General features: G+C 41.3%; 1 protein-coding gene across 4 annotated transcripts; it reads left to right on the top strand.

Moving 5' to 3' along the window:
* The first annotated feature begins 728 nt into the window (after positions 1-728).
* Positions 729-27,184, top strand: LOC119176515 (zinc finger TRAF-type-containing protein 1-B). 4 transcript variants are annotated; one of them, XM_037427838.2, is made up of 5 exons: positions 729-3,097; positions 5,412-5,650; positions 16,502-16,713; positions 23,289-23,475; positions 26,819-27,184. In XM_037427838.2, the coding sequence occupies exons 1-5, from the start codon at positions 2,888-2,890 to the stop codon at positions 27,021-27,023; spliced, it is 1,053 nt and encodes a 350-aa protein (XP_037283735.1). In that variant the 5' UTR covers positions 729-2,887; the 3' UTR covers positions 27,024-27,184. The 4 variants fall into 4 exon arrangements, with proteins under 4 accessions (XP_037283735.1, XP_037283736.1, XP_075733874.1 ...); XM_037427839.2 differs by having other exon boundaries at positions 2,915-3,097; positions 5,326-5,650; XM_075877759.1 differs by having other exon boundaries at positions 2,915-3,097; positions 5,305-5,650.

The raw sequence follows: 27,184 nt of genomic DNA, 5'->3' as shown, positions 1-27,184 counted from the left end.
ATTATCTGTACTGCATAATATATCCACAAGCCGCAGACAGTAAGAAAAAAAAATTAGAGAAGCAACCGATTACTATAGAGGCATCAGTTATGAGGCTTATATGGCTGTTGTTGTACAAGAACTTTTTTGTGTTTGATTAGATTCCTTTCTTAACATCCACTGCTCAAAATCATTTGATCATAAGATGGGATAAGATGGGATAAGATGGGATGGGATGATCATAAGATGGGATAACTGTCTATGCCACAAGTGCATATAAGAGGGAAGGTTTGGGATATAATGTCTGCTTTGTCCTGGCCTTGGTGTATTTTTCACAGATGTCTTCTTTATAGGATTCATGAGGCTGGTGCTTCACCAGTCCTTAAATCTTTCTCCTTTGGGAAAGGGCACTTAAACTAGTTATAATCCTAAATGGATCCTATGGAATGTAATTAAAGCACATATATTATACTTTCAAGTTGCAATATGCACCTGCATGTGGCACATTTTGCGAGGAGAAGGAGTTAGGTCACATACAGACTGCTTGTTTTCTTTTGAGCACATCTCCACAGTGCCCGCTTTGGTTAATATAGCCCTTATCACTAGCCAATGGTATCTGCCTAAAGGGACAATGAACCATTTGGACTGATGTAGTATGTTATGCAAAAATAAGGTATTGTTAATTTTATGATACTATAGTTACAGTAGCATAGCCAGAATTTTTTTGGGGGTGGGGGGGGAGGGGGCAGTTGAATCGTACTTTATGCATGTTTGTGTGTACATTTGTCTTGGTGCATGTATATATGCACATGTAAAACTGAAAAATTTCGAGGGGGGCTGAACCCCTCACGCTCCCCGGCTATGCCAGTGCTAGGTTGGTTATTATAACAGAATATTGAGGCCACAGATCTAATTTTTGAATTCTGCACTGTAAGCCCTGTGGTTGTGCCTCGGTGTGATGCCCCTAATTGCAAGTATTCTTATGTATTTGAGCTGCATTTGCTCCTCAGATGTGTCTGATTTTTGCCCTGTTTATTATTTGGCTAATTTAGAACATATTTCAGCCTATCTTAATTACTAAGTGCTGAATGCTATAGAAAATACCTTTAAAATTTATGATGTTGCAACAAGCTAATGTGATTATCTTCTAGCCACAATTCTTCCACCAATATCTTACCTTTTTGCACCTTTTTCTGGGTTACCAAGCATCTGCTCATAGTAAACTCTTTAGTATTGTGGAAAAGTAATTGACCAATTTTGGCAGATTGTTTTTTTTACCCCTTTACTGCTCATTTCAAGATGGCAGTCCGATATGGCATAAACGTTTTTTTGTGCTAACTGCATTCATAATTTCTGCCTTTTTTATTTCACATTCTTACTTATTTTGTTATTGCATAGTGCTGGAATTTCTCACACTGAAGAGAATTTGGTGTAATGAGAGGAGATGAGCCTCTGAGTGTCTGGAAAAAAAAGGTAGTGTTTGGCTTGCTTCATTTGCCAGACACTTTAAATCTGCAGCAGGGTGAAGTGAGAGCTGTATGAACCTAAATTGGCTCAACAACATCACACTATAGTTCCTGCCCATTGAAGTCTTTTGCAATCAGAGACTGGCGTGTTTGTGAGCCTTATGTTAAATTCAGTGATGCACTTTAGTACAGCATCATTGGCAGATATTTAAACAGAGCTCATAGATGCATGCTTCAAATCTACATAGACTGCAGAAATTCATGTAGTCAAAGATTCGTGTGAGGAAAAAAAAATTGTCATCCATTAAATCACACCAAAATGTTTGAACGCAAGTTTTTGGTGTCCTCAAAATATAGAATTCATATTTGATAGGAGCATGTTTTCTGTGTATCAGTGACAGGTCAAAAGTAATGAAGAGATGAAGGTATCGGGTTGCCAAAATGTTAAATCTGCCACGTCTGTTGAACTAAACCTGTTTATTGTAGTATATTTAGTGCTGTGTGTTCATTAGGACTTGTGTGTGATTACTGAAGGATGTATGCTTTCTTTTTTCTGGTCTTATTCTTTAGATTACAAGCTAGAGTGATGCCATTCTTTTCACTTTGCTAAATTTCGGCCTGCATTAACTATGCCATTTCTTATTGTGCATGAGTATGACATGAAGTGCATGCTTTCGAGAAATTTCATTACACCTCAGTGTGATGTGATCAGTACGTGTGTATACATATATGTGTTTTGCTTCTGTATATTTATAAGCTTGTGGTTGCATTGTAACAAAGTTGCCGCACAATACACGAGTGACATTGCACTCAAATATTGAGAAATACTAGTATCTATAGTGGGCACAGCATCCGCAAATCCTATGTTATTTAATTATTGCACGCAGCCTGTTGGCGATCACACCTGTGTCTGAGCACCAGTACCTGAGAATGGCGCTGCATATGCTTGAAGGGTTTTTGCGCCAAGTCGTGGTGCATTTGTTCCCTTCTATGTGGCAATAAATGGCTGCCAAACCATGTGCTGCATAGTGTCATATCACTATGACTCAGCTGTACGAAATGAAAATTACATTTTGTCATCCGAACCTCCGCTTGTCACACATTTAAATGCTACGCCGGAATTATACCAATGCTTTCTGCCTCGTGTTAGTGTTAGAAGCAACTCCTCGCACGACCTTGGCGTGACTTGTTAGGTGATCTCTCGTCTACCTCGAGCAACACGCGCACGTCGCGCCATGGTACCCGACCCGCCCCACGACTATAGGAAGGAGGTGGGGAAAGGAGAAGACGTTGCGCAATGCTGGCGTGTCGATCAGTGGCCGGTCAAAGCCACGTGATGTGCTTTGCGTGATCCCATTGGATGAAAAAAGTGTGACGCGTACAGAACAGCTGGTTCTCTCTGTCGCGATCAAAACAAACGGCATCCCCACAGAAGGCAGAAAATGGCCGACGAAACTGGCAGCTCTGTGTCGGGCTCAGAGCTGGCAGAATCGACGAGCGACGAATGCTTGGCTGAACCAGACGGACCCGCTAAGAAGCGCTTCAAGGCAGGCGAAAGAACGCCTGGCAAGTCTGACAAATTGGAGCACAGGCTGGGCGGCATTCTTTGCTGCGCGGTATGCTTGGACCTGCCCCGCACCGCCATTTATCAGGTACGTGGGAGATCAGCTGATCGCAGATCCAATCGCAGGCTCGTAACAGCTTCCTCCCGCCCTTGTGAACGTCGCGGCCGAATAAACGCGCCGCTTTCATGGTCGCTCATTCGACGGAGTGTGCGGCTCAGTGGGGCGGTGTAGGGTTGCAATGTAGAGGTACGCGGCGACGAATGTATCTTGTTTCTCCATAAGTTCTTTTTTGTCCTGGCATGTTTCTTTACTGTTTAGACTTCTTTTTTATATATGTATTTCCTTACTTTATATTTTTTCATTGTGCTTGCGTTATGTGACTGGAAAAATTGTGTCATCGGAGATTGGAAGTGCTTTTCTTTTTTAAGTTTCGTTGTGGTGTAGCATATTTAGCAGCTGTTAAGCTTACTGTACACGCATCTAACTTCACTGCTGAACTGTGGCTGTCAGAAGTTGCAAGTTATTTCGTTGTTGTAGTGTGGCTGACCCATATCCTTGCTGAGTTAATAAAAATGCTGCTCTCCAGTTTATCAGTGGCACCCACGCCCGATTTTGATCGAGTTCTGTGTTGAAAAACTATGTGGACTGAAGGACTTTACGTAACGTGTATTCCCGGACTTGTGCCGTCACACGCGATGTCATGGTCGAAAGACGAAGATGCACGGGCCATTCACGAAGATTTGGGCCGTTCTTATCACAGATATCACGCCCCCCATGAACTGTATATGTACAATTTTTGTAAAAGAATCACTGGTGGTGCAATAAACACAACCAAAGCATACACATGGTGTTGGTTCTATTGTGTAGACACTGTGCACATGCAGTGCTGCCTTGGCTGCTTCAAGGGGCAGCAAGGACTGCATGTTGCTGATTGCAGCTCCTGAAGTGTTATTATAGTCAATGTTTGACACCCTCTGTGTGGCACATCCAAATTTAGCAGCATGCCCTGACTACACTATGCTCCAAGGCCATTCTGTAAACCGAGAGCTGATGAGATTTAGCATGCACTGCTAGCTGGAAGACATTTCATCAGGTGTCTGAGAAGGCTAAAGTAGTTACGATATCAAAATTTATTCTGAGAAAGGGTAAGTATGCACTAACTAAAGTGCTTATTTGGGCCGGTTGGTACATGGTCAACGAAGTGAAAAAACAGCGCGTAACACAGGACACAGGACAGAGAAGAGACGGACGAGGCGCTTTTCTTTTTTGCACTGCCACATCACAGAATGAGTGCCTCCAATAATTTAATTGGCATGACCCTTGGCACCGGCAGTATTCATCGAGGAGCTGCATGCCCCTTCAAAGTATCTATTGTAGTTGCAAGCACAATACATAAGGTATTAACCTTGGCTGGGGTCTATAGACACTTGCACTTGTTCACTCGTAAAGCTTAGTACTTGATACAGGCAGTGTGTAATTATTGTTGGTAGATGGATGTTATAGTTGCACTCATCTGCTTTCCGAGCCCAATTCCAAAGTAGATCTCTGTTTATTCAGAGTAGCATGCCCACGCAATAGATTAACAGACTAGGTAGTGTTGACTGCACATATGATGGGTTTAAATGGATGAGACTTGCTTGCAATTCTCAAGCAGATAATTTTCTTCCATTTTGTAAGCTTCAGTGTGAATAGTTTCACATTTATGCTGGGCATGGAGAACCAATTGCTGCCTAAATTAGGGGCACATGGCTGTAGATTGAGGACTGCCCTGTCAAATGGCATGCTTTGTTCTGTCAAGGAGCAGCATAGTATGCTGTGTAGCTGGGACAGGCTGTGGGACTGGCTTTTTTTGACAAATTAATGTCTCCAGGTAATGTAGAATAGGTAAGTTCTCAAGTTGTAGTTAAGGATTTTGTCTAAACTTCTTGTAATACAGCTTGCTTTTTTATATATCTTTCTGCCTCTTTCAGGTTCGTAGACCAGAAGATCCTGTCGAGCACACTTGCCCTAGCTGGGGAGCTTGCATGTGTGTGTGTGTCTGTGGCAATAATCTACTTGACTGTTGGCCTTTAACATCTGGTGCTATTGTAGCTTTTACTGCAACCTTTTCCCCAGGACTTGGATATGACTTTGGTTATGGTTAACAGTATTTTTGATGCATTATTTCTCCTTTTTTTGTTTCTGTGCTGCTGCCATGTGCGTGTTTAGGGTGTTTGTGGTAATGCACATAGGTGTGGCAAGTGCCCAGGTTCCAGGCTGGGCCTTTCTGTGTTGTCTGATCACTTTTGTTGCAGTTTTTTTTCCCTCCCTGCAAGGTTTTCTAATGGAGCAGCTTCCCAAGAGGAGAGCGTTCTGCTGGGGCAACCATGGTGATTTTCCTCTCCCTGCTGTGGTTTTGCAGTGCACCAACGGCCACTTGATGTGTGCCGGTTGTTTTACTCATCTCCTGGCAGATGCGCGTCTCCGTGACGAGACCGCCACCTGCCCCAACTGCAGGACAGTCATCAGTCGCGAGCTCTGCTCACGAAACCTTGCTGTTGAGAAAGCAGTCTGTGAACTGCCCACCGAATGTCATTTCTGCTCCAGTGAACTTCCCAGGTCACAGATTGAACGTCATGAGGCGGATCTCTGCGAAGAGCGGTGCGTCCCGAAAGATGACTTCCTATTTTACCTTCATTATTAATATTTTTTAATGAAAGAACTTTCTTTTGTTCAGCAGTGCATGTTGACTGGCCAACTTTCTAACTCCAGCAGGTGTAGCAAAAGGGATGGTGCACCTGCCATCAGCATTATTTTTCTAGAGTGAATTGAATGGTTGCCGTAAGCAACAAAGAGTGTTGTGGACGTTATGTCCTGCAAATTTATCACTAAGTGTGATTGACCAAGAAAACTACTGTATATTCCATTGTTAGCAGCAACTGACACAGACGGGAGACAAAGAAAAGTAATCTTGATTAGCAGAGGTGGCATTTTACAAGCTGGGAGTAAGGCTGTAAAGCATTTTCGAGACAGAAGAAAGGGCCATTGAGTGAACATGTCACAAGCTCACTAAAGATGGCAGTTTAGCACTGAGCTGTGGGTATGAAAGCCACTGCATTTGAACTTCACTTTACTTTTTTAATTTATGCTCCTCGAAACAAGCTCTTAGGTAAATCAATAACAGCTGTTTGTTTTAACCTTTCAGCTTGACTTACTATTGTATTGGTGAATACCTCAAGCTTTTGCTGGCTATCCCTGCTCCAAATAACATTTTGACCTTATTTTACAATGAGACGCATGAAAGAAGCTACCCTAAAAATTTGGGGCAGAGGGTGATGCTGTAATGGGATTTTTTGTATTGTTGAAAAAAAATCATACAAATGATTGATGTGTGCCTTCATATACACCATTGAATCTAGGGCTTGACAGTAAAAGTGAGTGTTTTTTGTGTTGCATCAGGGGCAGCACCGCAGTTTTCCTATTGTGGCCTGGCACATAATTCTACATTTTTGCTGGCATGCCAAGATAGAATTGAAATAAAGGTGTAAAAAAACATCATTAACCTGATAAGTTATTCAATGTCATTTTCAGAGGAGCGAGGTCATTTCATATGTATACCAGTATCATTTCCTTATTATTCCAAAATTTGTAGGCTTTATTCATCATGATGGGCAGGGCATGAATAATATTTACTTAAATTAATGCACAAATTTACTAATTGCCATAGGAAATCACCATAGAAAAGAAAATGCCACTGCATTCATTTCCATGTGTAACTGATCTGATTTATAAGATGAATTAAAATTTTTTCATATGCTCTTGTGTTCCCACTTTTTCATTGGTCACTGCCGCTGCTTTTATTCTGCCTCCACTGTTCTTTACATTTGGCCCTGTTTACATGGGGAAAGTTGCAACTGTAATTTGAGTCCTTTTTGAGTGTGACATCACACAGAAATAGGCAAGAATTTGGAAACTTCATAATTAAAAGTAACCTCATTGAGTCATTTATTTTTGCAAATAACACAGAGTACAAGTGAGGTGAATAAAGTTTGCCATAGTAGGTCCCACAATGGTCAGCGTGTAAGCCCCTGTCAGAGAAGACGGAACTTCATACTGTGTTGCCAGGCTTGGTAGCTACGTTGCTTGTTGCCTTCCTAAGGTAGCTTTCCTAAAGGTAGTTGTGTGATTCACTAAGGCTGAGCATTGGACTAGTTGGTGCAGTATAATTCAATTTTTCACAGCACATGAAACGAGGACGAATAAAAAAGAGACATACAAAGCACTCTGTGTCTCTTTGTTCATCCTCATTCCATGCGCAGTGAAAGATTGAATTAGTTTTGTGGATCATAACGCAACATTCGGTAAGCAGCCATTACACATGATTTGATGGACTGCCATGAGTGTGTATGTATTACAGTCGAACCCTTTTTTAAGAGACACTGATATAAGAGACAAATGGATATAAGAGACACCAGTGTGCCTACATCAAAATATGGGTGAACAAGAAAATGCCTACAGACGAGAATGGTTGCCCGGAGCATGCCTCTGATAAAGGGGTTTAACTTTATGTGACTACAAGTTAATCTTCCCATGCACATGCATCCACAGTAAATTGTGAGGTGGGTTCTTAAGATTGGAGCTCTGTGAACTACTCTATATGGTGTAGCATCAGAGGTACAGAATTTTTGTCGAGGTTCTGCTCCCTTTATCAAGCTACAATAGTAATTTCGTGAAAGAATTGGGTCAGATGTAGTTTCACTGACAGTTTCAAGGATAACAGCCAAGGCACCTCTTATGAGCAGCATCTGCTTTATTCAAAGAAAGTGAACTGCTTTTGTGACAGTTTTCCCCCCAAAACTGATCAAAAAGCAGCAAAAAAAAGGATCTGTGGTTGAAATGGTTAAACCAAGCTTGTCCTAGTTGAGTGATAGCAGCAACAGCCGTGCAGAGCACATCGTGGTTGTGTCCCACCTGAAGCACCCCTGCGCAGCAAGCAGTGATACACCATTCACATTTCTCTTAGTATATGACAGGGTTATGTGACAGGAGGTGAAGTCTTAAGGTGCCAGCTTTCACCGACTGATGGGTAGGGGTAGATGGGAGATTACAGACCAATACTGTATATGCCCATTTCTATGGTGATGCACAATTGAGGAGGACATTTAGCTCTGCTGAACTTTAAGGTCAAATGTATGCACTATGTCACTTTCTGTGTGTCTACCAGGAGGTGTAGAGCTACTGCTCGGAAGTTTTACTTAAATTTAAGTTGTTCATACTGCTTAGGTAACATCTTGCTACATGAAAAATCGTAATGCTCAAAGAGGAATAACTGAGTGAGGGAAAAAAACAACACTGACAAGAGAGCGGGACAACTGCCTGCAGGAAGTGCACTTGTCCCGTCATCATCATGGCTGTGTCATTTATGTCACTTTCCTATTAATGCATGATAAGCCAACTTGCCCATTGGTGGGTACATTGATCAATGCCTAGTGATTCATATTTGTTTACATTAATGAAAAAATGGAGAGTAGTAGGTCTGCATAAGCAAGGTGCATTGGAGGTGCATCTTTTCATTTAGTACTTGATGTTAGAGAAAGACCACGTGGTACAGCCTTTTTTCAAATAAGAGAAAAGCATGTACGCAATGGATTCTTTGAAATAACTGCCAGGCTGTTCGCACTCTATACTCGGGCACAGCTCATCTTGACAGTGGAGTGAAGGCTATGGAGGTGGGTCTTCCACACATTCCTGTTCATTATCAGCATCAGCCTAACTGCGCCCACTGCAGAGCAAAGGCCTCTCCCATGATCCGCCAATCAGCCCGGTCTTGTGCTTTCTACTTCCACTTTATGCCTGCAAGCTTTTTAATTTCATCAGTCTGTCACCCTCGCACATTTGTCCTCTCTGGAAATCCAGTCAGTTACCCTTAATGACCAGTGGTTATCTTGCCTATGCGCGACATGCCTGGTCCATATCCATTTCTTCTTGACTTCAACTATGATATTCCTAACCCTGATTTGTTCCCTGACCCACTCTGCTCTCTTCTTGTCTTTTAAGGTTACACCTATCAGCCCCGCTGCGGTGATCTAGTGGCTAAGGTACTCGACTGCTGACCCGCAGGTCACGGGATTGAATCCCGACTGCGGCGGCTGCATTTCCGGTGGAGGCGAAAATGTTCTTGGCCAGTGTGCTCAGATTTGGGTGCACGTTAAAAAACCCCAGGTGGTCAAAATTTCCGGAGCCTTCCACTACGGCGTCTCTCATAATCATATGGTGGTTTTGGGACATTAAACCCCACATATCACTCAAAGTTACACCTATCATCTTCCTTTCCTTTTTGGGTTCACGTTAAAGAACCCCAGGTGGTCAAAATTTCTGGAGCCTTCCACTACGGCGTCTCTCATAATCATATAGTGGTTTTGGGATGTTGAACCCCACAAATCAAAGTTACACCTATAATCTTCCTTTCCATCGCTCGCTGTGTCGTCCTCAATTTAAGCTGAACCCTCTTTGTAAGCCTACAGATTTCTACACTGTAGGTAAGTACTGGCAAGATGCAGCGTTCATATACCATTCTCTTGAGGGCTAGTGGTAGATTACCATTCATAATTTGAGAATGCTTGCGGAATGTGATCCACCCCATATCCTTATTCCTCTAGTTACTTCACTCTCATGGTTCGGATCAGCGGCTGCTAACTATCCTAAGTAGACATATTCTTTTACCACTTCCAATAACTCTCCACTTATCACAAAGCACTGTTTCCTGTTGAGGGTGTTACACATTATCTTAGTTTAGTGCATAGTAATATTAAGGACAATTTTATACTTTCTGTGTCCAGTTCTGTAATCGTGAGCTGTAATTTGTCTCCCGAGTTACTCATCAGGCAATGTCATCTGCAAAACACAGGTTACAAAGATACTTTCCATTAACTCTTATCCCTAACTCTTCCCAATCTAGGGCCCTGAAAACCTACTGTTAACACGCGGTAAATACCATTGGAAAGATCGTGGCTCCCTGTCTTACGCCCTTCTTTAGTGGATTCTGTCGCTTTCTTTGTAGAGTGTTATGGTGGCTGTGGATCCGCTGTAGATTTCTTCCAATATGTTTATATTTAGGGTTAGTCGATGCCCTTATTCCGTAGTGCTTGCATCACTGCTGATGTCTCAACTGAGTCAAACGCCTTCTCATAATCTATGAAGGCTATGTATAGGCGTTGTGTCTCTCATAATCATATGGTGGTTTTGGGACGTAAACCCCACATATCAATCAATCAATCATGTATAGGGTTGGTTGTATTCCGTGCATTTCTCGATCACCTGATTGACAGTATGGATATGGTCTATTGTAAAGTAGCCTGTACAAAATCCTGTTTGGTCCTTTGGTTGATTGAATTCTAATGTCACCCTAATTCTATTAGGTATTATTTTTGTAAATAGCTTGTGGAGAACGAACAGTAAGCTGATCGGCTTGTAATTGTTCAAGTCCCCTATGTCTTCTTTCTAATGGATTAAGATGATGTTGTCGTTTTTGAAGATTCTGGTACCATTCTCATCAAGAGACACTTCGTATATAAGGTGGCCAGTTTTTCTAACACAATCTCTCCGCCATATTTCAGCAGTTCCGTAGTCACATTCTCCTCACCAGCAGTTTTGCCTCTTTGCATTTCTTCTAGAGCTTTAATTACTTCCCCAGTCATTACGTTACTGCACAAGTAACATGGCAGCTTGGAGCTGATTTTAGCTTTTCTCACTTGCACCAATGTCACGTTCAGAAAAACATGTGCTTAAAAAATGTAAATAGGAGATGGACATTTTGAATGTTCGGTGTACATTTCACTATCTTTAATACAGGTGCATTTTTCTTGGAGAACTAAACTGAATGTTTGCTGCCACATACTGGCCTGCACATGTGATGTTTACTTTAGAAAACAGGCACACTGAAAATGTGGTGCTGTCTAGGAAATGAAAAGAAAATGAAGACATTGTTGTGAAGTGAACAACTGTATTTTATCTATGACTTCCTGTAACTGTTGCCAGTTCAATAATTAATAAAGCAGTGTTAATTACTGCTAAGCAAATGAAAAACTATTTATACACTTAAGTACTATGTTATGGCATGGTAGTAGGCGTGTATTTTTGCTAGTAGGTGTGCATTTTGGTTCTTTAGATTCCGCAGTACTCCCAAGAAAAGCTCTCCCTACCTAGAAGCCCAAGCTCAGTTATCAGTGAGCGCATTTCAAAGCATTCGAATAGACCACCAAAAGCATCAGATGTTTACTAATTTGAATGTATAGACACACATTCTCACACCATCATGTAATGAGTGTGGTTGCCATTGTTGTTTCATATCCTTTTTCATGCCTTTTTGGTGTGCCACTTTTTAGCATGTTACTTTCATGCAATATGCAAATACCAAACTGTTATTGCTATTTTAGAATAATTGTAGAGTATATTCTGTTGAAACACTAGTTATACATGAATTTTGGAGTGCCGATGAGTCTAAAGGCTGGATTTTTAGGCACCAAAAAAGTGTGTTTTAGGCACCAAAGACAGGCAGGTAAAACACCGTTTTAGGCCTTCAAAATCGTATACACACGATAAATTTCTACAAAAATTGAAATAATTTTAAACAAAGACGTCAGTGACTTGTATCTATGAGAAAAAGCAAAAAAAAAATAATGTTTAAGGTAGCACAAAGGCACCAACGGTTGAACATAGGCATGCATTTGCCGGGCGATTCGCAGAAAACAGGCTTTTGTTTTGTTGTCTAGCATTGTGAATCAAGTGTCCTGTGAGTCAAATTTCTACTGAATGCCACTTGCCCTTCTCCCGGGCATGCGCCCCAAGATGGAGGGAGCGACGTACAGCAAGAAATAGTCCTGCTTTTACATCACTAATTTACGTTGACATTAGTGCTTTGACGTCGCTCATTATACACTCTTCATCAGGTCTTAGTTAAATGCTGGCTATATAAAAAAAAAAACGGATGAAAAATCTCCCGTCTGCTGATTATATCCTGCAGTTTAAATAGTACCTCATTAAGAGAATTGTATGTGAATTGTAATTGGCATGTGTAAGTTGTGTGTTCTGTTGTGTAGCATGAATGAGGCGTACTTTGGTTTGGCCTTGCTGCTTCATATCATACTGAAAGGGAAGTCGAAAGACAAAGGGAAAATAAAGACGGTGCTCTTTGTCTTTCTTCTCCCTGCATCCTTGCACTACCTTTCAAAATGAGTATAATGATTGAAAGCTTAGGAAAATAATAAAAAGTGCAAACGAATGTCAGCTTGTTATTATGTTTATTTTTGTTTTCAGTGGCCGCGAGATGCTATACACTAATCGGTCGTCGTTTCGTTTCCACCTTGGTAGACTTGTGGCTAAGGTGCTCCGCTGCTGACCCGAATGTCGTGGTTTCTATTCTGGCCGTGGCGGTCGCATCTAGACGGAAGTGCACGTTAATGAACACCAGATGGTCAAAATTTACGGAGACATCCACTACGGCATTGCTCATAATTATATTGTGGTTTTTTCACGTAAAACCACACATACTACCACTACTGCTACTACTACTACTATATACTACTACTGCTACTATGCCATTTCTCTTGCGTTTGTCTTTTCGTCGTTCCTGCATCATGCCTTGGCTAACCCTGACAACGCTTAGCTTGTGTTTGGTGCGTCGTCTCTGACCACAGTTTCAGCAGAGTGACGTCGTGTATTGCGGTTAAGATACATGATCCTTCCCAGCCTCTCCAAAAGTACGCGCACCGACTGATCCATCCTATAGAAATGGATGGTACAACATCGATGGCGTACGTGCACGAGTAGGCTGGGGCACGTCATGCGCGCGTGACCTTGCTTACGCACGATGTTCGTGGTGTGTATGCATCATGTGATCTTCCAGCCCTGATGCTGAAAAGAGATGGCAAGCAATTAGGCTCGCGATGGCTTCATGGGGTGAGAGGCAAGAGATTCAAGCTTGCCTCTTCGTATTGCAGTTTATTGGCTCGTAGCGAACTAATCTGAAAAATGACCGTGATAAAACGCTTTTTATTGGGCACGCAAGAACTTCTAGTGTCGAACTACAACTTTCTATGTCACCTAGAGAGGGGTGCTTAAAAGTAAATTACAAACAAAACAAAAGCCGTGTGCACATCACATTTTTTATTCGAAGGTGCTGCAGCAGATGGCTACAATGTCAAGGAAAACACGCCTTCATTGATAAAGCACACTTGTTCTCTTTATAAGCCAATTAATATAAGAATTAGATCTGATACAATATTCTAAAATCTCAAAACAATTACCAATGCACGAAGAAGACTGTTTAGGTATAATCATTTTCGAATGCCAGTTTTACCATGAAATTCTAGACGTACGAGCGTTAACCGCAGTTTAATTAGACGCGATGATAGCACTTCCCATCCTTGTTCATTTTTCATATTGGTACAACTGTCATTTTTTGAGTAATGGTTTAGGACAAACCATGCAGCCTTTTTTTTTTTTTCATGCTTGTCATTATAAGAGTTATGCCAAGGGATCGCGCATGGCACAAGCATATTCAGGCATAGAGTGAATGTATGCTGAATACACCGTTGATTGTAAACATGCAGCACCTGTCTCAGGCTTCGCTGTATGAATTATATCGATTTGGCGGCCTTCGCCACCACTGAATCAACATGAGCATTCCATGAGTGGTCCTCCATCATTTTTCATTTGTTCTCCACCTATCCACTGCTGCACAGAAAAACCTGCTGTTCAATTCCTTCAATTCCTTCAGGACACTAAACAGCTGTCTGTAGAAGACGACCTCGGCCATAGACACCACTCTTATTCCCATCTTTAATTCTCGCTCCTCATTCCCCTGCAGACGGTGCTTCCACTTAGGGCTGCAAAAATAGCGTCTTTTGCACTCCTCGTGCTCCTTCTTCAATCGCTTGCCAGGTGGCTAGGGAGTGCAATTTCACTGTGGTTAGCGGTTGTTTTGCAGAAGTTGCTAGAACTAGAGAACCTCATAGTGTTTGAAAATATCAATGTTGCTTTTTTACACAAATAATGGTTTCAAACTGCGCTTGAAAACAAAATATGGGCTTAAATAGTGCTCATATGAGCACTGATTTGGAAAATAGGCATTTATAGGCACTTAAATAGTGCTCATATAAGCACTGATTTGGAAAATAGGCATTTATAGGCACTTATAGGCATTTAGGCACGAACACCTGAAATAGGCATTTATATGTACTATAAAAACACTATAAAAGCTTTTGTTGACCTCTAATTCTTGCTCGTATATCAAAACGGCATGATATGAACACAAGGAACAAAATGTACATTTGCTTATAATCCGGTCTTTACCGATGACAGTTTAATTTAGAAATTGAGGTTATTAATTTTTGCACCAAATTCAGATTTGTGTTGTTTAATATAGGGCTGATAATATGTTTCATCTTGTAAACATAAAGCACATGTCTTTCCATTTCTTTTCATTTCTATCAAAGGCTTACACTTTTTGGTTGCTTGTTTTGTCCATTGAGATGCTCAAATGTTCAAGTACTGTGATCTAAGATCACTTTTGATCGAATCTTGGCTGCAGCGGCTGCATTTTCGAGGCCAAAATGCTGTAGGCCCATGTGCTCAGATTTGGGTGCACGTTAAAGAACCCCACGTGGTCGAAATTTCCAAAGCCCTTCACTACGGTGTCTCTCATAATCATATGGTGATTTTGGGATGTTAAACCCCACATATCTGTCAATCAAGATCACTTTTGATGAAATCAAAGCATTCACTCTTAATTCAATGAAGTTGTTACATTGCAATGGTGTTACAATATAAATAATTATTTTTAGTGAGTTATTATTAGTTGTAATTTATTAGTTATTCAATATTTTTTCATTATTAGTAGCTTGCATCTGCCACCTTGATGAATCACTCTTCTTTTTTTTTATTGACTATGTATTTGCAAAATCGAATAAATAGGCTTTCCTGCAAGCATTGTTTCCCCAACCAAAAACTCTCATTCACCGACTTATTTTTGTTTGCCCACATCCACTTCTCAGGAAGGGGCATGAGCACCAAAAAGGCCTCCCAGAAATTGCTCCGAAGACGTAACTTTTGTATGCACCCTAACATTTTTGCAAATGCCAACAATTTGTAAAATGGTGAAGAGATCTTCGGTACTACGCTCAAGAATTCCCTTTCAGAGACATGAAAATTGCCTATTTCGGGAATTTTTCCCTGCAAACATTGATGCGATTTCCAGCATATTTCTCTGCACAATAGTACAAATTTCCGCCCCCATCCACGCACACACATACTATAATTACTTGTGTCTGACGTACTGGCGACTTTTGAAATCATGGCTAGCTCCTCCACTGCTATACAACATAAGCGTGACTTTATTAATTAATATACTGTTAGTACACTGCACATCGTGGGCTTGAAGTTTAACACCAGTATTGAACTAAATATCGCTAAAATCGGAAACAAATGTCAAAGGCTATGCTTGCGTGGTGCATGTTCCAGAACCAATTGCAGCAGATGAAGGCACACTGTGACTGCTAATTATCAATTGTCATAGGAGATTTTAACCATTCCTAAAGGTTCATGCAATATCACTAAGATTCCCCTTTTCCCTTTAGCTCAAAATTACAGGCGAAAATTCCCCCAAAAAGGGAAAATTTCCTGCACGGAACATCACTGAAATGGTCGGGTGTGTGCACAACCAAAAATATTTTCTGCCTAATAACCTTGCACATACTAGTGAAACAAACTATCACCCTATTCAACACTCACTCCTGCCTTTTGTTTCCCCTTTTTGCTCTCTCTGCGGCATGATATTCCTGCAGTAATCTTTGGAAAGCCTATATGGTGCTGTGTACCATCCCTGGAATAGGGAAAAGTAAATGTACTTGGAGCAACCAAATCGGCCTGTGAGTGAGAGAAATTATTGGATAACAAGTCCTCTAAGATGAAAGCCTACTTAGATTTTTACAAATGGTCCAATCTCCTGTAATGTCCTGCAATGGGCTATGAATGCAAATAATTACAGCTTTCTAGTAAGTTGGATGCACTGCTGCTCAACTGAAAAAAAAGCTGCTGTACTTCAAAAGAATTCTTTTGGAGTGTCAGTGAAGCACGGGGAGTACAACAGTTGAGGGGTAGTGCAGCCACCCAGTTCGCCTCTCTTAAGGACACTATATGGATGAGACATTGGAGTAGCATGGATAATTGGGCTAGTTGGTTCATCTTTTAACTGGATCGCACACAGACACTAGAACAAGCACTTACATTATGTGCATTTTTTTGTTCTATTGTCCGTGTCTGTGTGTGCACGTTTATCTGGTTAAAAGAGGACACATTGGAGTAGAACTTGACTCTCTGTTACAGATAAGAAGGTCAAGTCACGAATGTGATAACTGCAGAGTATTTTTGACTGGCTTGTGCCCTGTGCAAGTATTATGCGTACTACATTGCTGACCAGACCTTGAGTTGTGAGATGGTGGCATGTGAATGCAGGTTGACACGCTGCCACTACAGTCGCATTGGCTGCCAATGGAGGGGTCCGTACCATGAGCTGGATGTGCATTCCCAAGTGTGCTCACATCCTCACAAATCTGGTGGAGAAGTGATGGAAGCCCTTGAGCTCATTGACCAGCAGATGCACAAGGAGCAGATGCTGTACAACACCATCTTTGAACTGCTGTCATTTGAGAAGATCACTTTCAATGGTACTGTATAGCTGTACTTGACAAGAAAGAATTTAAATTGCACTTTCTTGACACATCATGTGACTTCATTATTAGCAGTAGTCAACGTGCAGAGATGTCGACAGGATTCTGTCTCGGGGTGTGCAAACCCATCTTGCATTGCAGCGAGGGAGAAGGAGAGGGGTGGTGTAGTGTGGCTTGAGTGTTGAGTGTGTGGGGTGGGGGTGGGGAGTGGGCAAACGCTGGTAGGGGGTGCAAAGTACCCATTTTGCACTACCCTACGAGAATTTGCCCCCTTCAACATGCGTGCTTATTCAATTCGTTGTTCTCATGTTGCATATTGGCACAGCAGGTTGGCGTCAGAAGTATCATTACATATCTTTTGCAAAAAAACTCATTGCATTTTTTTTTCATTGTATTAATAAATACTGAATAAAACAAGGGCATTTTCTTGTAGGACACAACCTAATTATGGCACGGTTTGACCCTATAACTCTTTAACTTCTCTACCAAAGACCAGTTGGTGGTTGGGTCTTAGGTGCTGTATTATTACCGTCGACTCAACTATCACCAGCCAGCGGGTGACCTAATAAACTGCAAAATTACTAGTGATAAAAGCCTGTAATCTTCAATGTACGCTGGTTACTTCTGCACTTATACGCTTACGAATGCAAAAGCTTTTTGTCCTAACCTTGCAACCTGATGAAAATGGCAGATTAGAGAATTCTTTTCAAATCAAAGGAGGCAGTTTGTGTATTTGTTTATCATGAATTTCAGTTCATTATAATAATTTTCTCGCAAAAAGCATACGTTGGCAAAATTGGAAGAAACATGACATATAGTGCTTGTTGAGCATGAGCTTTTTGCAATAATGTCAAAAGAGCAACTAGTACATTTTTAGAAAACACATAGTTTTTGCCTTCAAAAGCAATGCTTTAAGCACAAGGGCACGTGTGATGCTTTGTTGGTGTGAAAAAAAAAAAAAGAAATAAAGCAATCATTTTTGCTTGGAGGGAAGAGGTATGCCCCATACTTCGAGCAGCAACTCATGCAGACTGCTTCGCATTGAGGAAACTTGCATTGCTGTCACTTCTGGCTCCAAAGCACTAAACTTTTACGAGGAGAGCTACAATTCATTAGAAAATATAATGAAATGACTTACTGAGAATTCTTAACTAATCTCGGGTAAAAGCATTTTGGGTCCATCTCGCCTATGCTGTGACTAAAGGGCATTCAAGAGCACATTGTTGTGCTTTTGCGACATAGCTACTTTTTGAGTTGCTGTGGTGTGGCTTTAATAATATCTTGGTCTGAGTATGTGAAACACGGAAGTTTAACTTAACACTTTGTACGTTCACTTGCCAAACAAACAGATGCAGTTTCATGCATAAAGCATTTTTAACGATGTCAGAGTGATAGGCAGCTACTAAATGTAGCATGTACCTAAATTGTATGTAAATTGCTTTAACATTTTCTTACTGTTTAAAGGAGCAAATTGCTGTGAAGGCAGACAAAAATTTGTAAAGATGTCGCACGAAGGCCGTGAGTACTTGCCATTGAAATACTGGCTTGACGAATGCTGACAGCAGGGAGCGGATGCTGCATGCTGCTGCTTGCCTCACTGTATCTGTGGAACATTTATTTGTGTGAGGCAAGTAACAGTGAGAAGTGTTATAACTAATGATCTGAACTATAAGATATGATCTTCATCTGAAGCTTTAGCAATAAGAAAAATTTTTCCGTAAAAATTTCACAAGATCTTTTTTCTTTTTTTTTTAAGAAAAGAAAACGCTGGACTTTGTACAAAGCTACATTTGCATTGGCTGGAGAAAACTAGGTAAATGTAAATGTAGACTGAAGATATTTTTAAAAATTTCAGACTTCATCACTGTGTCGCACTTATACAAGCTATCAATACATAAAGGGATCGTCAAGTGCGCGGAACATGAAATTAGGTGCCTCCTCTGATGGCAAGATTGTCTGTCGCATTCACTCAAACTAGCCGGGTTTTTTTTTTGTAGGAAATGCATTTATATCACTATTTCTTGACTGAAAGCCAAAAAAAGATCTTTTTCAGCAAAAACATGAACAATCAATTCGATGCACCTGGCCACGTGACTGTTGATTGCTGTATGTGTTCAGATATCTTATTGCTAGTATTGAAGTATTGATAGTTTTTTTACACTAAAAGATATTACTCCTTGGAAATGTACTATTGGCATCAAATGAAACGCGAACAGGGCAACGCGTTGCCCAAGCATTAGGAACAGTTTAGCGTACTCCATCCAGTAATCACTTCTGACAGGTGCGCTCATCCAGTTTGGCAGCACTGCGTGATGTCTTTGGAATGCAATATTTTTTTTTGCTTGTGTTCTGGTTCTGGTATGGTGTTGATAGGGGCTGGCATAGGCGTACCACACACTTTTGGTCATTTCACCTTTAATTTTGTTTGTTGCCTTTGTTTCAAAAATCAGCACTAGAACAGAGGTGAGAATACTGGACTCTAGGGTAATCGCGTTGTGCTGCCAAAACGGATGTGCACAGCAAACCTGTCTAGGGTGATTACTGGAGGGTGCACACTAACCTTCTATAATGCTTGCGGCACGTGCTCTGCTGTTTGTGTTTCATTTTACACCAATTGTAGATATAAATTGTACAGTACGTGTTACAGCGGCGCAGCTTGAGCAACTTTTCAGCGTGCTCATGCAACCATGCACGCAGTTTCCAAGTCACTCAGATGTTGGAGTGACATAGTTTTGCTTACCTACACCTAATTTCAGAAATGATGCGCATTGCTACTCGACACAGCCATGCATATGCTTAGTGAACTTCTTAATAACTTGGCTTTGCTCGTGCATCGAAAGAGTGACAATGCTGGAACAAGCCACCCATGACACAGGTAGAGGCAACCTTGGGCGAAGGCACGCCAAACAGGGTAAAATAAAAGAGCTGCCCACGAACGCCTCCCTGTGTGCTATCATAGTCCTCTTTGGGCTGCGCTTTATAGTTGTGACCCCCTCCAAAATGCAGTGCCAATGCTGTCCTGTCAGCCTTTGTACTCGCCCACGTGCAGCTCAGCATGACGGTGTTTTTTTCTCTCCTGTTAAAAGGTCTATAGATATATGTCACGAAAATGGGGTGGCCCTGTCATTGGGCGTTTAGTTTCACATGGTTGGCAAAAGCCGCCGTACCTACTGCAGTTGCTGCTGCATTTTCGCTGGTGCGTGCGGTGTTCGTTGTCATGCAAAGAAGAAAATACAGTGCACTTACGAGCTGTCATGGTTTTTTTGTGAGGGAGGCACAAGAAAGATGGACCAGGTCTTTTTTGTTTGTCAGTTTTTTTGTTTATAAAGACCATCAAAAGAAAATTGCCTTTGACGCCGGTTTACCGGTTGGTTTCAGCGTGGCTTACCCAGCAAAAGTGTTTAGCTTTGTCAAGCATTTGTAACTGTTATGTGGTGCACCGCATTTTTGGCATAAGATTTGTGAGGAGGCATAGCGAGCACACTTACCTCAAATACAAAACGTGTTAGCGTTGTGAATAGCATTGTCATATGCCAATAATTTTTCATGGTTGCCATTGTTGATACAGCTGCAGAAATCTTAGGCATGTTAAAAGGATTTTGTTACACTCGCGTGAACTAAAGGTGTCACTTAGTCATAAAGCATGTGTTTCTACATGGGCCCGGTTCTTTAAAGCAGCAGCAAACAAAAGAATTGATTTTACAATGCTTTTCCTGATTAAATGTGGCTGCAATGACCCAGCTGACGCAAGTGTACCAGGCAAAGCTGTTCTGGTTGCGGTGCGCTTCACGAGATTTTCATGTCTGCGAGAATTCACAGAATAGAGCACTCGGGGAAACTTGCAGAGCCTGTTCATGGTCTGTACGACTTTCACGGCCGCGACTTGAGCGCACTAATGTTTAGCCCCGGACCTGACAGGCACATAACCTCACTGTCCGCAGCATGTAGTTGAAGCTCTATCACAAGGGTATCAAGAATGAAAGTCACCGAGATCCCCCTTGTCGTTTTTATGAATAACTTTTCTGGCACATTTATATGCGAGGATTGACTGTAACGATTCATAGCACTGTGCATAAGTATATTGTACCCTAGAGCAAGTTACCGAGATCCCCCTTGTCGTTTTTATGAATTACATTTCTGGCATATCTATATGCGAGGATTGACTGTAACGATTCATAGCACTGTGCATAAGTATATTGTACCCTAGAGCCTGTTGCTGGATTGGGTTGGTCGTTCTTGCATTAGTTAACCAATTAACCAATGCATCATGCAGATTGCCGTAACAGTGAAAAAATTTCGCAAATGAGCTACATTTCTGCTGTTAAGAAACATCACACTTTGATGAGGTTATAGAAGCTAGAGCTAACCGTCAACATAGCTCATATGGTCATTTCAGGTTCGCTGTTAAAACTGCCGCGACGTCCTCTGTTGTGGCTGCCGCTTGTAAACATAAGGGAGGCACCCCAAAGCGGGGTGCTCAGAGGCAGCTTTTGTACATGCTGTGCCACTTGTCACAAGATCATAGAGGGCGGTAGCGAGCTTGTGAGCTTAGCCGGCTGGAAGGAGCCATTGCGCCGCATCGTCGCTACTGAAAACCTTATATGTATGTTGAAGGCGCCTACCGCTGTTTACAAACATCTAAGATCTATAGGGAAGGTGTATAATGCCAAATAATCTCAATGTAAAAGCTTGTTATTTTCAATAATAGTTAAAAAGCTTGAAAAAAGGTGGTTAAGCATAGTTAGAGGAAATTCTGTGAAAGCAGAAAAATGACAGCTATATTAAATCGTGAGAAGGCCTAGCTGCAATGCTATTGATTCTCAGCATTGCTGAAAGAAAAGTACATCTGTGTTTAGAGCCTTCTAGGTAGAAAAATGCTACTTTGTAAAATAGCTACATATCTTTGGGATTAACTACTGCAGCTACAAACACTACGAAAAGTGAGCTTTCTGTCACGCTGTAAAAAAACGCGTCGAAAAAAAAATAACTTGTCAGTCCTCTTAAATGCCTTCCAGGTAGAAAAATGCTACTTTGTAAAATAGCTACATATCTTTGGGATTAACTACTGCAGCTACAAACACTACGAAAAGTGAGCTTTCTGTCACGCTGTAAAAAAACGTGTCGAAAAAAAATAACTTGTCAGTCCTCTTAAATGTTGTGCTTTGCTGCTTCAATAATTGTGAAAATGGTGGTAAATGTAGCTCGTGATTTAGGCCACTTGTGGGACATTCTGTAACACAAGCCCAGTGACATAGTGGGACCTCAGTATAATTAACCCCTGAACTGATCAATTTTTTTTTCTTTAGTTTCTCGACCAAAAGTGTCTATTTTTTTTTAATTACTGATTTCGAATATGATTGTTCTAAAAAGCAGCTAGTCAATGTTGAAAAAGTATTTGTACCATTACTTAGTCTAATCAACACAATGAAGTTTATGTCTGAACAATATGTAGGAAACCAGCTACCTGCTGCTAAAAAAATATAAACGTCATATAAAAAAACAGTTGCAGGCTCCACAACTTTCTTCACTTGAGTAGGCTAAGCACCCTTGGGCTATTTCACTCGGGAAGCTTCGGGACTGTGTGGAAAATTTTATTACGTGAAATAACGCCAAGTGGCTTCACTGGCTGGCACCCGCTGTGTTCACTTCTAAGCTGTCTTTATCATCACCGGAAGAGCTGCTCAATTCACCGTCATCGCTGTCTTCATTTCAGGACGCAAGATATCTGTATTCAAATCATCATCACTCGAAGATTATGAAAATGAAAAGCTGCTTTTTTGTGTTCACGGGCCAGCTATGCATGGGTTGCCACCACAGCACGCGGTCTTTCCATACAAAAACCGTGCTCCTGCAGCAGGAGAAAACTAAATCCGTGAGCAAATGTTGCCATCTAGTGCATGGCACGCAGTTTAAGCCGTCAATGCGCACTTCTTCGCCTCAACGCTAAAGGGGAGTACCTATTCTGCTAGGATTTCTGTTTGTCGAAATAAGTTTGGTGACAGTTTGGGCAGGACGAGTTCTGCTCGTCCAAGGCACTTGGGCGGTTAAGGACTTGCATTTTCACATCTCCACTCACAAGAAAGCATTTTAGTGCATTAGAAGGCAGAATAATATAGAACTTGTGTATTTTAGCTCAATTCTTACAAAAAATCAATTTCCATGTTCACCACGTGCGCTGCTGCGCCGGACATAGCTGGCACCGCACATGCTGTGTTGGAAGGCTGTTCTCAGAGGCGGTTGGTTTGATTTACGCTATCTGTACGCGAACTGCTAAAGTTTTTTTTTTTCTCAAGCTAAGCATTTCGTAGGCACGAAAGAGGCTGTACAAGTAATTCCAAAATATTATTTCAACAATTCTTGTTGACTTCATATTTGCCTTTAGCATCCCTTCATCTCAAAGGAAGACTACCATGAAGAGTGAATAGACTTAAAGGGATGTTTTGTTATTGTGGTACTCCTTTTGTTCTCTTTTGGAGTTGAACATAAGAATCGGGTGTAATTAGGCTTCACTTGTCATTCAGGGATTCTAATTTTTTAGTGCTTGCTTACAATGGCAGTACCATTTTTTCCAGATTTGCAGTTTAAACCATACCGCACTGATGAGTTCATTCACAAGCTGTACTATGAGACATCTCGCTTCACTGCCTTTGGCTCACAGTGGGTTGTAAAAGCACGGGTGAATGACAATCAGCGTGATCCAACACAGTCCTGTGAGCGCACCCTCAGCTACCACCTTGTGCTCAAGAGCAAAGCTTCAGCGTAAGTAGCAACTCGCAAGTTGAAGGAGAGGCTACCATCTATTTGTTTACTAAAATTAACCAAGCCTTGGAAGATTTCACTTACACCCCAGCATACTATCATGCTCGTTGTTGCACTCTGTTGCTTGTGTCACTTTCTCCCACTGGTTCTTGCATCCCACCTTGCCACCTACTTGCATTCCTCAGCACTTAGGTATTCATCTACATGAGTGCATCTGTGCTCATGGCCACGCATAGTGTTGCTTGGTAAGTAATTATGAAGAAGTGAAGGGCCATAAACATGTGACTGTTCAGACTAGTTTCAGAGAATTATTTAGTGCTGATAACTGCGGCTAATCTTTCTTTTATGCATGTAGGGTGCTTTGTTTGCATTTAAAATCTGGCAAAATACCTCTTGGACAAGCTTTGTCAAGATCAGATGGCACCCCATTTTTCTTCTAAAATTTTTCGATTTTGTAATAAATACTTGTTGCACTGTGGTTCGACATGGGTCAGTGAAGCCCGCCGTGGTAGTATAGTGGTTATGGGGCTTGACTGCTTAACCGAAGGTTGCAGATTCAATCCCAGCTGTGCCGGTTGTATTTTGGTGGCGGTAGAATGCTAGAGGCCAGTGTGCTGTGTGATGCACACCTGATGCTCAAAATTTCCAGAGCTCTCCGAAATGGCACCTCATAATCGTATCATAATTTTGGGATTTAAAACCTCGCATATTATTAACATGGCTCAGTCTAGGAACAGCTTGAGCATCAGAGTAGGGAACTACAATAGTGAATTATAAGTGTGTGCATTGCTTGTATGAAGAGAATGGCAGATTACCATTATAGCAATAGTTCTGCCAGGAGTACAGAAGGGGAAGTAATCCTTAACTCTTTCCTTACCACGCCACTAGGCATCGTTCACCGGTGAGCGATGATTTCACGCCACTATTTTTGAACAACTACCACGCTTTGAGACCCCTAGCGCCATCTAGGTGATTGTCAACACACTAGAATTGCTTTTTCTACAGGGTTCGCTTTTTTACCACAGGGCGCCGATTTTTAAAGTGTGCGCGAGTTCAAAAGATTAGAGCGCACGTGAGCCCCGCGATGGCGCCGACGTCCGAAATAACGTTCACTCAGAAAACAGCGATTTCACTCGATTCCGACGCTTACACGAGCAATCTTTTGGACTTCTCGAGCAGTTTCAGCTCCGACGAAGGAATTGCACCAGATGAGCCAGGAACTTCTGCTGTTAGTTGCGAGTAAGTTCCCTAGTTCGGCCACCCACAGGTGTACAGCATAAGCCTGAGAGATTGGACATATGGCGCAACTGTAAAAAGTGCTACCAAGAGAACAAAATTCAACACAAGACAAACGTTTTCTGTCGCACATGCAACATCCATTTGTGCTTCACAGCGGGAAATTGTTTTGGTGCCTGGCACACCGATTTGCCTGAATTAACAATTTGTAGCTCAATAAGTTTTTGAGCTAAAGCTTTCATTTTTTCCATTGCTATTCCACTCCGCTGTGCACTTCTCATAACTTTTCCATAATTTTTTACTCAGAAGATATAAGTTTATCATTATTACCTTTTTTGTGAACTTAGTTAATTATTTGCGTTTGTAAATTTTTGTTACATATTTAGAGCTGCCATTTTTTTTTGTCAAATGTACTTTTCAAAATGTGCATTTAATGCTTGTATTTTGGTATCTAGTATTTTTCTGGCAAAACTCCCTCCTTCAAAAAAAAATAAAATCTTGGGTTGGGCCAACCCAGAAATTCACCATTTCACTATGCATGACGCAATTTTTTGTAACTCAAAGACAACTCTATCAAATTTTGCAATTCCTCTAAATAACGTTGCTAAGTTACTATTGAAGATTTTGTATATTTTGGAATTTCCCCCAAAAATATTTTGTAAGAGTAGTCGCTTTATTTTTTTTAAAAATTGTAAAATTTTGATTTTTTTCGTACAGGAATTTTTTTGGAGCAAATAAGTTTTATATTATGAAATAAACAGCATAGGAAAGTACATTCATTCACCTTTATTTTGGTGTATTGCATAACACTGTAAACCTAGCAGAAACTGCACAAAAAATTCCTAGCTGAAATATACAAAAATTGGCCACTTTCCCCGTGTTAAGGAAAGAGTTAAGGAGCACCAGCTAGAGTGGTCTTCCCCTCTTACACTAGCAAATGGGGACCTTGGTCGAAAACCTCTACAGACTTGCGTGGCTATCGGGCGTGCCACACCAGCTCTTGCTAATCATGCGGGTTCGAGCAGAATAACATTGGTCTCCCATGGCTGCAGGGATGTTGGGTGTGTGAGTGCATGTCCTTGTAGAGTGGTGTAGGTTTCATGGCAGTCACAGTGAGGATGTCTCTACATGTAGACGGTACGGTGAATAGCAGTATAAGAGCTTAATACAGAAAGTTGGTGGTCTAAAGTTGCTGCCAGACAACAGCCTCATCGTTATTCAAGGAATTGTGTGGAAGTATTGCCTACATGGGAGGCCATACTGTGGAAGAAGTGTGTTGTGCATCGGGAGTATGGACTACTCCGCAGTTTCATGGTCTTCTTTTTGTGACGCCTGAAGCACATGGGCTTGGGTGATGGCGCAAGTGCACCGAGTGCCGTGGAGATTCATGACTTGGGGTCCAGACTAAATTTGTATTCATTGGAAGAGAAGTGTCGATAATATATGGTGGGAATTGATGCACCCTATGGTGAAGCTACAGTAGGCAGCCTGTGAATCTTAAATTACTGTGGTGTAGAAGTGGTAGGTGCAAGAAACAATTCATGAATGCTTTCGTAGTATAAAAATTTTTGCTGCAGTGCATTAATTTTGCATGTTGAGGTGCCTTAGTAGTGCTAGTGTATTTTAAATATTGAGTAATTGCAGCATATTAATATGACACTGTTTTAAAGTTATGGATTTTGATTAGTGCTGCTGTTAAAGCATATTTTTGCCTCTTAGGCATCTGAAAATGTCGTTTAGTATAAACGGAAGTACAAGTCTGTGGACTACTGCAACATATTTACTTTACTGGTAGTATTACAAAATGAAAGCATTCCTTAGATGCTTCAAAATATTTTGCCTCTTTGATAGTTTTGGTTGCATAGATAATTTTTATTCATTTTATTTTTCTCAGTATTAATTTAGCCAGATAATATTCGATACCTTCCTTTTAAAAGTACACATATGCTGACCTTGTAAATAAAATTGAAAGGGCTGCTGAGACAATCTGTTTCAGCAACTCTTAATGAGCTACTGTGCCATGTTTAAAGTTGGTTAAAATAAGTATAGTATCTTGATGGTGCCTTTCTTGCCAGTATGGTTTATTGGAAGCTTGTTTGCCACACAGCTCCATGGGCATCCACTATATGGTTCTGAAGGGCCCATTTGGAGACCTCAAGGTAAATCCTCGCCTGTACCAGCATGAGTTTACAGAAGCTGCCATGGAAAGTCCATACCAACCGCTGCCATTGCTGGACTCGGCCGAATGCAACAAACTGCTTGCTGCCAAAGCCTTCAACTTTCGCCTCATCATGTTCCATGTAACTAAGTGAAATGGCCTCCAGTCATCCAGATCCCAAGCATGCTGTATATTCAACTTTTGTCCTTCCTCAAGATTTGTATCATGTCACACTCCCCTCAGATTACTTTTCTGGTGACTCAACTTAGACCCGATTCCTTGTATCGTACAAATAAACCCGGTCAACTGCCTGCA

This window comes from Rhipicephalus microplus, chromosome X (genome assembly GCF_043290135.1).
Source record: "Rhipicephalus microplus isolate Deutch F79 chromosome X, USDA_Rmic, whole genome shotgun sequence".
In the NCBI taxonomy this organism is placed as follows: Eukaryota; Metazoa; Arthropoda; class Arachnida; order Ixodida; family Ixodidae; genus Rhipicephalus; species Rhipicephalus microplus.
Note: the sequence above shows the minus strand (reverse complement) of the source record. Positions and strands in the feature narration are given on the sequence as shown.